Genomic DNA, 17,095 nt, shown 5'->3' on the forward strand with positions numbered 1-17,095 from the left:
GGTCCCAGGCCCTTCCCAGCCTTCCCCTCTCAAACCTGCTGAACACCCACAGCTCTGAAAGATAAGAGGAGTGTCTCTAAGGAAGCTGTCCCATCCTCCAAACTGAGGAGTGAAACACTGACTGCCAACAGCAGTTGGTAACTGCCTGCTACAGTCTAAGCCACGTGTGCGTGGAGAGTTTTTGTTGAGCTTGACTCCCAGCTGGAAGCCTCAAGACTTGTGACAAACATCTTTTCATTTACTAGTGCCACCACTCAACCTGAACACCAAACCAACAATGACTGGAGCAGGTCAATCTGAAGTGTGAAGCACAACAGGACTGAGGACTTGGCTAACTGTTCCTGCCTGGATGTCAGCTCATGGGAGAGGACAGTCCTATGGCTTGGAAGACCCAACTGCACTTCTAGGGTGGTGATGATGGTGATGATGAAATGATGACATTGGTAATAGGAGCAGCAGCGGACTTTGCTGAATGCCCAGTCTGAGGCCTTGCCCTGTGTTAAGTGCTTCCCATTCACCCCATTTCAATCTCACAACAATCCTATGTAATAGGCAAAGGGTATGAGTCAACATGTTTAACAACCAGAGGCAGAAAGGACACCCTGCCAGTCAGAACTACTGATGTCCTGGCGGATTGCCGACCTGGCGAGAGATATTTTATTCCCATTTTACAGATGAGGAACTAAGGTTCCAGGAGATTAAAAGGATCCCAGGGTTGTTGGGAATAAGGGAAGATGCAAGGCACTTAACAGTGCCTGGGACACATAGAAAGTGCTGGATAAACAGTCACTAACACTATTGCTCTTAATTTTTCTGTGTGGCAGAAAGAAGGGTTTCTGCTCACAGGAGGCATGGCCCCAGCAGGTCTCTCTGCAGCTCAGACAGTTCTTCTTCCCGCACACCTCCCTGTGCTCCGGGAGGGAAATAAGAAACCCTCCACCTTCCATCCACTACCTGGAAATGCTAAGCACCCCCTGGGTGAGAGTCCTCCCACAGGCCCCACTTACAGTACTCGATGCCTTTGATCAGATCCTGGAAATAGAAACGGGCCTGGTCTTCAGAGAGCGGTTTGAGGGTGGGCACTTCCATCACAGGCCTGAAAAGTCGATACATGCATGAAAAGCAAACCAGACACGCTGGCCTTTGCCCTCTCTCACCACCTCACTCAGCTTTGCAGCTCAAGAAGCTTCAAGCATCACACCTGCTGGGAATGGGGACACTCACCCTTGGTTGACCAGTTCAAACACTGTAGGATAGAGAAGGGGGTGAATGGTTACACTGGGAATTTGGAAATCCATCTTCCTCCCCCTCCTCCCCAACTCCCAACCACCCCTAGAAACACCAAGAAGCACTGAAACTAACATTGGGGCTGGGGCGAGGAACAGTCCACTGAACCAAAACCATGGAAGGTTCTGCTTTTCTAAGTTCCCATGAGGAGGCTAGGGGTCAGAGATTTCTGGTATCCCTGGGACCCCAGCCTGGCTGTACTTCTAGTCCTCAAACAGCTGAGGACCCTCTACCAGAGAAAACAAAGCAGGAAGACCCGAGACAGGTGGGGGCGGCTCCTGGACTCCTTTCATCTTCCTCTCATACCTGGTGGGTGGGGGCGACTCCCAGGGATCTAACTGATGCTAAACTGTGTCCTCTCACTCACACCCAGGTCCTGAGCCACCTTATGCCACAGAACAGGTCTAAGGGGACACAACCCAAACATCAATTTACTTAGGCACAAAGAAGTAGCCCTAGAGGACTTCTGAACCCTAGCAAAGTTTCAATTCAAGAAACAGCAAGAACAGGTTTCGATGACCCCTCTCACATTTTCCAAGCTGCCAGGCTACATCAAGAATTGTTGGATAGGACTTTCCTGGTGGCGCAGTGGTTAAGAATCCACCTGCCAATGCAGGGGACACGGGTTCGATCCCTGGTCCGGGAAGATCTCATATGCCACGGAGCAACTAAGCCTGTGTGCCACAACTACTGAGCCTGCGTGCTGCAACTACTGATGTCCACACGCCTAGAGACCGTGCTCTGCAACAAGAGAAGCCACCACAATGAGAAGCCCGCGCACCACAACAAAGACCCAACGCAGCCAAAAATAAACAAATAAATAAATAAAAAGGAGAACATTGTTCCAACTCTTCAGCACTCTGTGGTCAGCTGGCCCTCAAACCCTTTCCTGTGATTCTCAATCCAAACCAAGACTTGGAGCTAGAGGTGGGGGATGGAGATCTCCCCACCACCTCAAAGGCCAACTCATCCTATTCCTCCTAAATGGGCCCTTCTTGACTCACAGTCATGTGCGACATACAAATGCCTCACTCCCTGCCAGCTTCCTCCCAGCCCTGTGTATGTGGGGACCGCCCCCAAACCATCAAGTATTACATAAATCATATTCAGGGAATGCACAGTTTTTTTTGTTGTTGGGGGGGTGGGTTATTTTTTGCATTTCTAAAAGTTGAGGTGAAATTTTCAGAATGTTAAACTATTTTAAAATGCATGATTCAGTGGCATTTAGTATTCCACTGCCTCCAGTGAAAGCATCGCCTCTATCTACTTCCAGAACATTTTCAGCCCCTAAAAAGAAACTCTGTGCCTCCCCCTAGCCCCCTGGCAACCACTAATCCACTTTCTGCTTCCACAGATTTGCCTATTCTGTACATTTCATATACGTGGACTCATACAATATGCAACCTTTGGTAACTGGCTTTTTCACTTAGCATGTTTTCAAGGTTCATCCATGTGGTATCATGTATCAGTACTTTGTTCCTTTTTATGGCTGTATAATATTCCATGGTGTGGATACGCCACATTTTGTTTATCCATCCATCAACTGATGGATATTTAGGTTATTTCCACATTTTGGCTATTATGAATAATGCTGCTATGAACTTTCATGTTAAGTATTTGTGTGGCTATCTGTTTTCAATTCTTTGGGGTATATACTTAGGAGTGGCATTGCTGGGTCATGTGGTGTAGTTATTTTAATTTTGTTCTGCTTGTACAAATATAACTGGGAATATGAAGCTGTACCTTAGGAAATGAAACAAACAGCACAGTGGATTTCAAAATCCAGTGGAGAATGACTTTGGAATTGTCTGTTTTCTGGAAGCATCTACCCACATTGGAGCTTCTTATGGAAGAAGGGTTGTTTCAAAGGTTGTCCAAGGGCTGAGGTGGCCAAGGGGAAAGAGCCAGCTCCTCAGACAAAAAGAGGGCTTAAAGATTCTGACCTGAAAAGGAACTTAACTCCCCCAGGGCCCCACCCTGTGTTCACGTTCATCAACCAGTGTTGGCCAAACCGTAGTTAGGGGAAATCTGCTGTGGCTTCAGGCTGTGGTTAGAAGCAAAAGTAATGGCGCTGAAGGTAAGGCTCCCACCAACAGGAGCGCTGGTCCCCTCAGCTCTCTCTTTCCCACCTTGGTTATGTAAACTTAACTTTCAAGAGCTGCTTCATGAATTTCTGTGCTTCCTCCCAAGCACTATAACTCGGTCGGCGTGAGGGAAGCTGGCCTGTTGAAACAGGTCTATTTTCAGTCACTTACAGTTTAACCGCTCCTGGAGCCGAGCAGTGGTGCAAAGTTTTTAACCCCAAGAAATACCAGTCGTATTCTCTACCCTTTGAGGGTCAGGCCTGCAGTTGCAGAACCCTTGCTGATACCTGCAACCTGGCTTCACAGACTGCCCTGTCTGTCCTCACCACACACAGCTGTGGCTGGAAACTAAAAAATAACAGTGTCGGGATTTTTTTTCAAAACCGCTGGAATCACATACCAAAATCGCATGGCTCCTTCCCACACTGCCACCTCAAGAAGTGAAAAACTCTGTCCATGAAGGTGCCTGGTCCAAATGGCTTAGGAAACTCTTCTTTGAGGCTTGGGTCACGTTCTTTACACGCTCATTCAACTCCTCGGCTCAAAACCCTCAAGGGGCTCCCTTCTCGCTCAGAGTAAAAGGAAAAGTTTTACAATGGTGTGAAATGTCCTCTGCCATCTGGTCTCCACTGTCCTGCACAAATGTCACCTCAGTGAGGCATCTCGAGGAGCCCCTCTGTTTCCCAATTCCCCAACCTGGAACTCCTGACTCCCGTGACCCTGCTCAGGTTAGCTTCTTCCCATGATATTGTCACCTTGGAAGCCGATGCCTAATACTTAGGTCTGAGTGTGTCTGTCCATCCTCACCAGAGCAATGAAGTGCCCTGAGGGAGCGGGGGTGGGGGGGGTGGGGGCTTGCGTTTCATTCCTTGAAGAGCCTAGAACAGGGCCTGACAAACTGTAATGTTTGTTGAAAGAACGACCCATCTCCTCAGAAACAGCCCAAAGCCATTCAGTGTCAGGTCTGGGGACCCAAGCGAGCAAATTATGCTGGGGATGCCATTCTGGACCAAAAATTATCTTTTACATTTTATGATTTCTTTTATATTTCCCCAAACTTCACTTGTTTGCCTACCATTTTTATAATCTGGCCATATCTATATACCATGTAAACTATTGTTTATTTCACACTTTTCCTCAGATTGACTTAGTATTAAAACTTTTAGCCTTATCCCGGGTAATAATATCCAGGAAATCATGAGTTTAGTGTGCTGGTTATAGTTTTTCCTATGCAATGATAAATTAAACCTAAAACATGTTTTAAATGTTGGTCCAAATACCACCTAAAATCACCTCATATATTTAAAGTGGTGTTGGTACCACATTTTGAGAAATTATGATTCTGTGATGTCCATATTTTTATTATATGAATGTTTCACAATTTTTTAAAGTTATCATATCTGATGTTGTTCATGTGTACCTTCTAAAATGTTTTTAAAGTTCTAAATTGGAATATGGCCTGCACACTAGATGCTCTTAAGGAACTGGCATTAACTTTTCCAGGTGCAATAACAGTAGGATTATTGTGATCATGTAGGAGATGCAGGCCAAAATGTTTAGGGGCTGAAGTGTCAAGATGTCTGCTACTTTTACTCTTGGGTGGTTCAGCAAAAAAAACACAGAGAGGGCTTCCCTGGTGGCGCAGTGGTTGAGAGTCTGCCTGCCGATGCAGGGGACATGGGTTTGAGCCCTGGTCTGGGAAGATCCCACATGCTGCAGAGCAACTAGGCCCGTGAGCCACAACTACTGAGCCTGCGCGTCTGGAGCCTGTGCTCCGCAACAAGAGAGGCCGCGACAGTGAGAGGCCCGCGCACCGCGATGAAGAGCGGCCCCCACTCGCCACAACTAGAGAAAGCCCTCGCACAGAAACGAAGACCCAACACAGCAAAAATAAATTAATAAATAAATAAAATTTAAAAATATATACAGAGAAATGGATGGGTGGGTGGCTAGACTGATAAAGCAAATATGACAAAAATTACTAACTGTTGAGTCTGGGCGGTAGGCATACAGGTACTCATTGTACTCTTCTTTCAACTTTAACATTTTTCATAATAAAAACCTGGGTTGGGGGGGTGATGAAAAATAAAATGTCCTAAGCAACGACATCATCCTTGGAATTGAACCATGGCAACTACAGTAGGGGAAATTGAGCTCTGAGCTCTAGTTCCAGACCAGACCCATTATTTATGATTAACCACTGCCTGTGCAGCAAAGGATCACCCTGTGCTCATCCCGGAGACAGGCTGGGCTTGGCCCTGCCCATACCACTCATCTCCTCAACACCCCTCCCGGCTGTCATGTGTACCCGCGCGAAATGCATACGCTGAATACGCTAGTCTGAACGCCTACCCAAGCCAGACAACAGCGGGACACGTGACCTGTTGACCACGCCTTCCTGGGCCTGAGAGTCTGCTGTCCAGCTTTGAATTAGTCCTGCACTTCCTTCCCTCATCAGTGCTTATGCTGGGAACTGACTGAGAATTGCCCCATGTCCTCATCATTTTTTAAAAACGAGGTCTCTGAGGACATACCTGAGTGCTTCCATTTCAGTGTTCAGGGCCCAGACCCTTCAATGGCCCCTCAAGGCTCCAAATGCCCCATCACGGCCTCCCAGGCCCTCCATCTTCATCCCCACCCCCTCTCCCTGGTTGTCTCTGCTGCAGTCCCATTTTTCTCAAACACACTAAGCTCTCACCAGCCTTGGGGCCTTTGTACCTGCTGTTTCCTCTGCCTGGAATGCTCTTCCTCAGATGCAACAGGGCTGTGTCCTTGATATTCAGGTGCTAAATGGTCACCTCTTCTCTGCCGTGGCCCCTCCATCTCTCTCTCACATCACCCTGTTTAATCTTCTTCAGAGTATCTATCTGAAGTTCATTATCTGCTTTATTTACAGTCTTCCCTCAGGATCCATGGGCAATTGGTTCCAGCAACCCCCGTGGATACCAAAATCCACGGACGCTCAAGTTCCTTATAAGAAATGGTGTAGTATTTGCACATAACCTATGCACATCCTCCCCTATACTTTAAACCATCTCTAGATTACTTATAATATCTAATACAATATAAATGCTATGTAAATAGTTGCCAGTGCATTTTTACTTTTTGCAAATTCAAGTTTTACTTTCTGGAACATTCCGAAATTTTTTCTTTTTAATATTTTCGATCCACACTTGGTTGAATCTGCAGATGCAGAACCTGTGGACACAGAGGGCCGACTGTAGCTGTTGACTATCTGTCTTCCCTGACTAGAATACCAGCTTCATAAGAGCAAGGGCCTCATCTTTCGTACTCATCACTGCATCCTTCGTGCCTAGAATGGTGTCCAACACACAGCAGGTACTCAATAAATATCTGCAAATGGATGAATAGGACACCCAGATAAAGTCCCAGCAAGAACTCCATTCCACCTCCTGCTTTGAACCAGGGGTGCAGCCTTCTGTGTGGGGCCCAGTTGGAGCAGGAAAGGGTGGGAGATGCCAGGGGCAGGGGTTGCCTGGAGAGCACCCCTGGGCTTTGGCAGGAGCAGCTGCCTGAGCAAGGGTGGCAGAAAGTAAGGGCTCTCTTACCCATGTACAGATGGTCCTCATTGGGGTCATCCAGGACCTGTTGGCATAGCCACATGGAACAGGCCGGAGATGAAGAGCAGGAGAGAGGAAGAGGGAGAAAAGGTATGAGCAGGGAGGAAGCATCATCCACATGACTGCATTTGCCAATGGGAGGGCTGCGCTTTCCACCGTTTTTCCTAGTTAAGATGAAGGGCACAGGAAAAAACCCAGTGTGTGATCCAAATGGCCATCTGGAAAATAAGCGCATTCTAGCCCAATTCTCAAGGGTCCTAAATACCCAGAAAGGAGGTTACGAAAAGGAGGGGGCAGATTCCTCCCCTGGAAAATGTCTCAGCTTGAATAAGAATCGCACCTGTCTCCTAGGAGACGACGGACTGGTCATCAGGGTGAAAATTCAAATCCTGTCCCCATTCCCCCTGCCCTGGCAGGAAATGATGTCTCCCTGCCTGGAACTGCCACAGCACTTTCTTTCTCTCTTTTACGGCCTTCCTGCTTTCATTTTATCACTACTTCTATCTTCCTCTCTCCAAAGGGCAGGCACCATGTTGTATCCACCTTGGTTGCCCCCTTGGTGCCCTCTAGCAGGACTAGGCACCTAGTAGGTGCTCAGGAAATGTCTGGTGAATGAATGAACAGGAAAGCTGGCAGAGTCTCGTTGGGTGGGGAGCCCACACACCACAGGGCACCAGGGAGAGGGGAGATCCTGCCAGGACCCAGACACATGCGCTAACCAAGTGCCCTTGGGCTTCCTCTAAGATGGCCGACTCAAGCATCAGTGAGTTGAAATTGTGAAACTCGGTGTGACAGGTGGAGAGAGCCTGCAGCCACCATCTCTCTTCTTTTGGGAAGAAACAAAGACAGACTCCTTGGCTAGACTGGTCCTCCCACCTCTTCCCATACCACACTCACCTTCCCTAGTCATCTAAGAGTCACAGGACAAGAGCCCTGAGAAAGGGATGCATCCTAGGCAGAGGCCTGGGACAGCCAACCTGGAACCCTAAGCTCTGCCCTTCGAGGAAAAGTCAGACCCAGGCACTTGCCTACCTAGAGTTCTGTTATTTTTCTTTGAAAAAATCACTTACGTTAATGTGTAGGATTATTGTTGTTTTTAAATGAATTAAAAATTTGTTTAGCTTCTCAGTTTTAAATTCTAATGTGATAAATATTAATAAACATAACCCCCATAAGCAAAAGTTTTCTGCCTTCTTCAATTATTTTTAAGAGCCTAAAAGGGTCTTGAGGCCACAAAGTGTGAGATCTAGAGCAGGAGTTGGCAAATTACAGCGTACAGGCCAAATCTGGCCCTCCCCTGTTTCTGAAAGTGAAGTTTTATCGAAACACAGCCAGGCCCATCTGCTTACATGCAAATGGCTGCTTTTGTGCTACAACTACACATACGTATAGTAGAAGGAGAACCAGCTCCAAAAAGAGAGAAACAGGTGAAGGGCAAGCCTCAGTATCCCTCTGAGCCTCAATTCCTTCGTCTATAAAATGGAAGTAATAGTCCGAGCGAGGGGTGAGGATTACACAAAATAACAGGGTGAAGGAGCCTGGACAAATAACTACCACTCAGCCCTGCAACAGGCTGTTTGATGTGATGTGGCTCTCCCTGGAAACCAGTGGTGTGGCATTTTGATAATAACGGAGACAGGGCTGAACCATCACCATGCCTCCCTCTCTCCTCCGTGTCTCCCCACCTCACCTCCACCAGCTTCACCACGTTGGGGTGGTCCAGCTTCTTGAGGATGGCAATCTCCTGGTACACCTGCTCAATGGGGCCCCTGGGCTGGATGCAGCCCCTGGGGGCTGGCCGGGTCCCTCGGGGAGGCGGGCGACCTGCAGGAGACATGAACCATCCCAGAGTCAGGGCAAAGAGACTTTCCTCTGCAGAGGGGGACTGTAGGCAGGACAAATGAAGTGGGGGGCTCTCAGAAGGGCTGGAATGGCTGATGCCACACAGGGGTCTTTATTTACTTATTTATTTATTTTGGCTGTGTTGGGTCTTCGATACTGCACGCGGGCTTTCTCTAGTTGCAGCGAGCGGGAGCTACTCTTCTTTGCGGTGCACAGGCTTCTCACTGCAGTGGCTTCTCTTGTTGCAGAAGCATGGGCTCTAGGCGCACAGGCTTCAGCAGTTGCAGCACGTGGGCTCAGTAGTTGCGGCACGCAGGCCCTAGAGCACGTGGGCTTCAGCAGATGTGGCGCACTGGCTCAGTAGTTGTGGCTCACGGGCTCTAGAGCGCAGGCTCAGTAGTTGTGGGATCCTCCCAGAGATCGAACCCGTGTCCCCTGCACTGGCAGGCAGATTCTTAATCACTGCACCACCAGGGAAGTCCCCCACCAGGGGCTTTAAACAGTCTTCTCTTCATCTGACTCCTCTGCTGCTGGAAACACTGGAGACCCAGTCCCCTTGCCCAGCCTTCTGTTAATTCTCTCCTTCCTGTCCCATTCCCCAGGCCACAGTGAGAATCAAGAGTTCACTGAGGTACAAGGAAAAGAAGTCTGAGGTCTAGTTCAGCATCTCAATATTCCCCTCTCTGGAGCTCAGTTTTCCCACTCCATAAGATGGACAAAAACATTATCCTTCACCTCCGTAACTCATGGAAGTAGCAGAGATATAAAATAAAGTCCGGGATAGGAAAAGAAGTAAGAGCTGATGAGAGAAAAAACAAAGGACTTGCTTGGCCCTGCAGTGACTGATAGTCAAAAGGTCACAGTGATGGGAAGGTCCACAGTCAAAACACTTACACTGCATATTATATGTAAGTAAGGATCTAAGTGTGACTAACAGAACAGAATGTGGATGTGTCAGCCTTGGAAAAGTAAAAGCAGAGGTGCAGGTGTCAGAGTGGGATGTGAACAGAGGCAAGGCAAGTTCAAAGGAAAGATACTTGCTGCACCTGCTGTAACAAGGAAGAAAGTGACAAGGGTAGTAACAACAAAGGAGCTGAACATCGTGGCATCACCTCATTGCCTGGTTAGGGAAAGGGAGGAAAGGAGTGGTTTAAGTCATCCTCAGAGGAAGTCAGAAGTAAATGTCAAAAATTAATAAATCAAGAAATAATGGCACAAGGATATTAACTGGCTCAGTTCAGATAAGCAGGATAAACCAGGGTCCTGGTGATAGGACAGGGTTTTGGGATTTATGTTTCTTCTTATCCACTTTCTCTTTTCAGCTCAAGCCAACATTTTGCTCAGCACTGCTGGCAGGGAGCTTATGCTGGAGCAGCATATGCTCACCTACACCTGATCACATGCAGTAACTACCAGCTCCTAAAAGAGCTAAAAGTGGGGGCTGCCTCTAGGGAGAGGGAGGAGTACAAAAAGAAACTGTTGATCTCCATTACACACCCTTCTGTTCTTTTGCATTTTTGTAGATATAATTGAAATACCTTATGGTATTTCAATTTTTTTAATTCATCATTTTAAAATATATAATTTAATGGTTTTTAGTACATTCACAAGGTTGTGAAACCATCACCACTAGGTCTTTTTTTTTTTTTTAATTTTTGGCTGCATTGGGTCTTGCTGCACCAGGCTTTCTCTCTAGTTGCGGCGAGCAGGGGCTACCCTTCGTTGCAGTGCACGGGCTTCTCACTGCAGTGGCTTCTTTTGTGGAGCATGGGCTCTAGGCACATGGGCTTCAGTAGTTGCAGCACGCAGGCTCAGTAGTTGTGGCACGCGGGCTCTAGGGTGCACGAGCTTCAGTAGTTGTGGCGAGCGGGCTCCATACTTGTGGCTCGTGGGCTCTAGAGCACAGGCTCAGTAGTTGTGGCACACGGGCTTTGTTGCTCTGTGGCATGTGGGATCTTCCCGGAGCAGGGATCGAACCCGTGTCTCCTGCATTGGCAGGCGGATTCTTAACCACTGTGGCACCAGGGAAGTCCCTCACCACTAAGTCTTGAACATTTTCAACTCCCCCACAAAAAAACCCATACCTATTAGCAGTCAGTCCCCACTTCCTTTTAACCCTAGCCCCTGGAAATCACTAATCTGCTGTCTTTGCGGATTTACCTATTCCGGACATTTCGTGTAAGTGGAATCATACAATATGTGGCCTTTTTTGTCTGGCTTCTTTCATTTATCGTCATGTTTTCAAGGTCATCTGCGTTGCAGCATGTATCAGAATTTAATTTCTTTTTATGGCTGAATAATATTCCACTGACTAGACAGACCACCTTTTGTTTATTCATTCATCCATTGACAGACATTTAGGGTTGTTTCTACATTTTGGCTATTATGAATAGTACTACTATGAGCCTTCACGTACGAGCTTGTGTGAACATGTGTTTTCAATTCTCTTGGGTATATATGCCTAGGAGTAGAATTGCTGGGTCATATGGTCACAGCATGTTTAACTTTTTGAGGAACAGTCCAACTGTTTTCCTCTGAGGGATTCTTTTTACTTGATACCAATAGTACTTCAATAAATATTTTTAAAAGAAAATGAATTTTAAAACGTCAGCAGGAGGCCCAATGCTGTCTTAGGGGAATCCGCCCAGGACACCTCTGCAGGGGACATCATTCAGTGGGTCTTCTCTGTATTGCCCCAGCCCCTGCACCTAAGAACAAAGGCTCTGGCCCAACAAACTCACGTGGAAAGCCCGCCTGTCGGATCAGTTTCTTTTTGGACAGCACCTTCATTGCCTGCGGGAGGAAAGACCCCACATCCTGGTTAAAATGGGTAGGAGGGTGGAGGGAGAGTTCCTTCCACTCCTAGGCCTGCCCAAGCTGTCAGTGCCCCAGCAGCCACAGGACAATGTAGTGAGCACCTTGTCACTGGAATGGGTCAACTCCACAGGTTGTGTGGAAGCTGGAGTCCTGGGGTCCCTCCAGGCCGGAGGGTACTTCCAAGGTTCCAGGTCAGCTCTCCCAGCTGGGAGGCCACAAACCTTGGGATTCGCTACCACTGAATCAAGACACAAGTGAGCTGGAGTGATGGGCAAGGGACATTTTACACATGGGGAAACTGAGTTTCAGCATTTATGTCACTTGTCCAAGGACACATAATTGGCACATGGGAGAGCAAGGATCTGAACCCACATTGGACTGATTTCAAAGTCTCAGCCACATGGCAGTTTGTCTCACTACCACCCAGTTCTTAGTGCTAATGGAGGATGTAGAAAGGGTAGCCCAGAGTAAGGATAGGAGACGTTTGCTGAATTAATTCACTCAATCTTCCTGAGCCAATCACTTCACCTCCCCATTTCCCCACTTCCTTCCTAATGCACAGAATAAACATGACCTAAGCATCAAATGAGTCAACAGCTAAGAAAACCTTCCAGCAAGGCAAGTGCTAGAAAGGAACCTTTTTCTTTGGACAAGGATGGGGGCAGGGAGGGGGATGTGGATACTCACGTAGTAGGTATTGTCATTTTCATTGTAGGCCAGCTTGACCACGCCATAGGAGCCCTGGATAAAGGGAGATGCCCGTGACATACTATCCAGAAGTTAAGATCTGCAAAATGAGGACCCTAATACAGAGCTTGCAAACTGCTGGCAGCCCATTGGCAAAATCCACCCTGTATGTTGTTGGATCTGCAGTTTTTAGAAAGTTTGAATTGGTGGCCAACATTCTAAAACACGTCAGATAAAAAAATCCAGATTCTGATACGGATATGGAGCCATAATCATTTCCATATGTCAACAGTTTGCCACAGTCCTCACCACTCCCTACTGTCTTATACCTGGCATGTTTTCCTCATTTATATTATTCACTTGCTCTCTACTGGCATTTGAGTTCTTGACCCTTGCAATGATACTGCCCATTGGCTGATTATAAAAGCAAAAACAGATGTGAGAGTACCTTAAGGAGAAAAAAAGCCAACACCAATGTTGGTGATATGGAATTTCCCTGGAAGCTCTGTGAGCTTTTGTAGAAACACAGTACGTTGTAAAAACAAAACGAAATAAAACAAAACAGATGGACCATAAATGACAAAACCCTCCCCCTCCCAGCCTCATCTCCAAGGACTCCTCTCCCACTCCCAAATCTAGTGGGGTTCCCTGCACAGTATCTGAGACATCCTTGGCAGGTATGGAAAACCAGCCTGGCTCCTGGGATATTTACCTTTCCAATTTCGTCCTTCAGTGTGTACTGATTCAGCTGTACGCAATCCTGGAAAATAAGTAGAAACACATAGAATATGAATTGTAAGTTTGAAGCTAGATACATTTTTCACAAACTTAACAAACACCTTAACCAGGACCCAAATCAAGAAAGGGAATATTCCCAGCTCCCCAGAAGCATCTCCCATATACTGGCCCCTGTCCAGGGTGACCACTATCCTGCCTTCTACCAGCACAGTTGTTGTTGGTTTTTTTTTTTTTTTTTTTGGCTGTGTCACGCAGCATGTAGGAGCTTAGTTCCCAGACCAGGGATTGAACCCACGCCCCCTGCAGTGGAAGCTTGCAGTCTTAACCACTGGATTACCAGGGAAGTCCCTACCAGCACAGTTTTTGTACATTGTAAGAGCGTAATTATATAGTATGTACTCTTTTAATACCCATTTTAAAGGTTCTTCCCAGTTTTAAAAAGTTCATTTATTTACTTTTTAAAAGTTAATTTAAAATTAAACAATAATCCATGACTGTGTTATCCTGTAAAAAAATGTAAAGTGATACAAGAGGAGAAAATCTGAGTGTCCTTAGCGCAAACAAAAGTTTCTTAACAGTTTCTCAAAAGTTCTTTTTTGTATTAAAAAAGTGCAAAATATAAAAGGAAACAAATGATAAATTGGATTTCAATCAAAATTAAAACTTTTGCTCTTTGAAACACTACTGAGAAAAAAAAGGTAAGACACGGACTGAGAGAAACTATTTGTAACACTTACAGTGGACAAAAGACTGGTATCCAGAACATATAAAGAACTCTGGGCTTCGCTGGTGGCGTGGTGGTTAAGAATCTGCCTGCCGTGCAGGGGACATGGGTTCGAACCCTGGTCGGGGAAGATCCCACATGCCGCGGAGCAACTAAGCCCATGTGCCACAACTACTGAGCCTGCACTCTAGAGCCCACAAGACACAACTACTGAGCCTGCACACCTAGAGCCCATGCTTCGCAACAAGAGAAGCCACCGCAATGAGAAGCCTGCGCACCGCAACAAAGAGTAGCCCCCCTTCGCCGCAACTAGAGAAAAGCCCAAGCGTAGCAACGAAGACCCAACGCAACCAAAAAAAAGAAAAAAACTTTAAAAAATAAATAAATAAAAAAGAACTCCTACAACTCATTAATAAAAAGACAACCCAATTAAAAATGGGCTAAAGATTTGATAAGCTATTTCTCCAAAGAAGGTACACAAATGATCAATAAGCACATGAAAAGATGCTCAACATCATTACTCATCAGGGAAATGCAAATTAAAGCCACACCCACTAAATTGGCTAAAATCAAAAAGACAGACCAAACCAAGTATTGTCAGAATGTAGAGCAAATGGTGGGAATGTAAAATGGTGCAGCCTCTTTGGAAAACAGTTTGGCAGTGTCTTAACAAGCACTTCCCATATGACTCAGCCATTCTACACCTAGGTGTTCACTCAAAAGAAATGAAAACTTGTGTCCATGCAAAGACTTGTATACAAATGTTCACAACAGCTTTATTAGTAATAGTCAACAACTGGAAACGATCCAAATGTCCATCAATAGGTAAATGGATAAACAAACTATGGTATATAGCTGTACAGTGGAATACTATTTAGCAATAAAAAGGAACGAACTACTAATATGTGCAAAAATATGGATAAATCACAAAATCATTATGCTATGAAAGAAGCTAAGCTAAAAAAAGTACATACTAAGTGATCCCACTTATATAAAATTCCAGAACCTGTAAGCTAATCTATAATGAAAAGAGGCAGGTCGGCCGCTGCCTGGGAGAGGGGAGGTGGGGGAGGGGTGCGCTGTTGGGTGTGCTGGAAATGTCTGCGATCTTGATGGGGGTGATGGTTTTATGGCTGTATACATACTTCACAACTGATCATATTGCACACCTGAGATATGTGCAGTTTATTTCACTTCAATCACACCTCAGTATAGTTAGGCTGAACATGTTAAGTGATACAAGAAGTAAAACTGGGAAAAGAAACACGATAGAAAGCAAAACTTCAAGTGTTACAGAGAAGCCCAACATTTCCCTTGAAACCCCTCCCATGCCCCAATTCTATCCCTCTCCCCGAACCTTGACATCAGTTTGGTGTATAAACTTCTAGGCCTTTTTCTCTGTAAATGCACACATACATGCATCTGTAGAAAATACAGTGTACTGTTTTGGGATGGGGTTGGGGAGGCATAGACGGTGTCACACTAAATCAGTTCTCAACTTCCTTTGACTGGAGTTAGTTCCACGTCAGACCTGCATCTTTGACTTGCTGTGTAACGGGCCCACAGAGCTCTCACCTCACTGGTGGACTTTTTAGTTTGTTTTGTGTTTCTCTCCAGTATTGTTTTCATTCCCCTGAGTCTCGAAGGGATGTGACAGGCAGAGGTGGGGCCCTGCAGAGCTGTCCTAAGGGGTCTCATTGCCTCATAATCTAGCCCCCACATGCTGCTGAGTTCATCTTCCAAGAATCCACTCTGACCACATCAGCCCCAGCTCGCTGCTGCTTCCAGAGTCAAGTCCTGACTTCACAGCCTGACCTTCAAACCCTCTAAAGCTCTGACCTTGGCAGAGTTGTCTAGTTGCCCACCAAACACCAGTCTCTCCTTTCTTCCTTATAAGTGGAACTCTGTGTGGCAACATTCCAGGCTAGAAAACTTCATTTCCCAGCTTCTCTTACAGCTAAGGTGGCCATGTGTTCTGGCTAGTGGGAGATAAGCAGAAGTTGCTGGGTAGAGCTTCCAGGAAAGAGGACTGACTTAGGAGGCAGACATCTTTTGCCTTTCTTCCCTGCTCCTTCTTCCTGCCTGGAATGGAGCTGTGAAGGCTAGAGCCACAGCAGCCATCTTGAGATCATGAGGTTTTAAGGGCAAAAGCAACAACACAACTACCACACCAATCCCCAACGCCTAGCTCTAGATTTATTTTACATGGTTAAAAAAAAACCCTATTGTGTTAAAGCCACTGTTGTTGGGAGATGTCTGTTTCTCTAAGCTGACTCATTTCTAACTGATACAAACTCGAACTCGCTCTCCAGCCCTGTTTCCACAGTGCCCCCCATTTGGGGCCCCACACTCCAGTTAACTGAATCCCTGACCTATCCTGAATTCTATGGAAAGGAATACGTTGGTATACATAGCTGGTACTTAGTTGGGTTATGGTAATCATACTTTTAAAACTAAAATATTAGAGGAATGAGACTACCTCTGTCACCTAGGTGGCCTGTGGCTAGTTAATAAACTAGGAGATGAAACAACAATAACAATTTTTTTTTAATGGGCTCATGCCTTCTACCTCAGGGCCCTTGCTCATGCCATGCTCACCCCCTGCAGTGAACTCTCAGTGTGTAGTTAAATATCAGCCCCTTTAGAAGGCCATTCCTGATTTCCAGGCATCCCCCAATAAAATGTATTCCTTCCTTCAACAAATATTTTTGAGCGACTATGTGCCAGGCAGCGTGCTCAGTGCTGGGGACCCTGTGGTGGACAGGACTGTTCCTAACATCCTAGCTGAGGCGGGGGCAGTGGCGGGGAACGGGCAATAAACAACTTAACAAACACACAGATAATCAGATGGTGACAAGTGTTGTGAAGGAAAGTCAACAGAGCAACAGGACAGACAGGGACGGAAGGCTGCTTAGAGGGGGTGGAATGAGAGGCCTTTCAGAGGAGGTGATATTTGAGTTGAGACTTGGAAGCCAGATGGAGATGTCCTTGCAAAGATGGTGGGGGGGCGGTGTGGTTCCAAGCAGAGGGAACAGCAAGGGTAAAGGCCTAACGGAGGGAATGAGGAAGACAAAGAAGTGGGTAAGGTCGGAGCTCTGTGAGTTGGCAGCACAAAGGTAGGAGATGGGGCAGGAGGTGAGGCGGGGGCGGATCAGGCCCTGTGAACCCTGCTGGGGATCTGAGTTCCAACCCACCTCCCAGAAGTTTATAGTAAAGATCAAGTGAGAAGTTCAGGTACAGTGCTGAGGACAGTGCCTGGGGAGGCAAACACTCAGCAACTGGGGCCGTGCTGTTTGTCAGGGTGCGAGGCCTCTCACTGACCCACCATCCCCATT

At 46.6% G+C, this 17,095-nt stretch overlaps 1 protein-coding gene across 4 annotated transcripts in view; it reads right to left on the minus strand.

Moving 5' to 3' along the window:
* CAMKK2 (calcium/calmodulin dependent protein kinase kinase 2) overlaps positions 1 to 17,095 on the minus strand; it is a 53,683-nt gene that overhangs the window by 19,335 nt on the left and 17,253 nt on the right. For all 4 annotated transcript variants that reach the window (XM_079942323.1, XM_079942325.1, XM_079942324.1 and 1 more), the window contains exons 3-9: positions 13,011 to 13,058; positions 12,299 to 12,352; positions 11,536 to 11,587; positions 8,643 to 8,776; positions 6,941 to 6,977; positions 1,225 to 1,246; positions 1,008 to 1,096 (exon numbers count right to left, since the gene is read on the minus strand). In XM_079942323.1, the coding sequence (XP_079798449.1) occupies positions 1,008 to 1,096; positions 1,225 to 1,246; positions 6,941 to 6,977; positions 8,643 to 8,776; positions 11,536 to 11,587; positions 12,299 to 12,352; positions 13,011 to 13,058 (436 nt within the window). The remainder of the gene's footprint in view (positions 1 to 1,007; positions 1,097 to 1,224; positions 1,247 to 6,940; positions 6,978 to 8,642; positions 8,777 to 11,535; positions 11,588 to 12,298; positions 12,353 to 13,010; positions 13,059 to 17,095) is intronic.

Source organism: Stenella coeruleoalba (assembly GCF_951394435.1).
Source record: "Stenella coeruleoalba genome assembly, chromosome: 14".
NCBI lineage: Eukaryota > Metazoa > Chordata > Mammalia > Artiodactyla > Delphinidae > Stenella > Stenella coeruleoalba.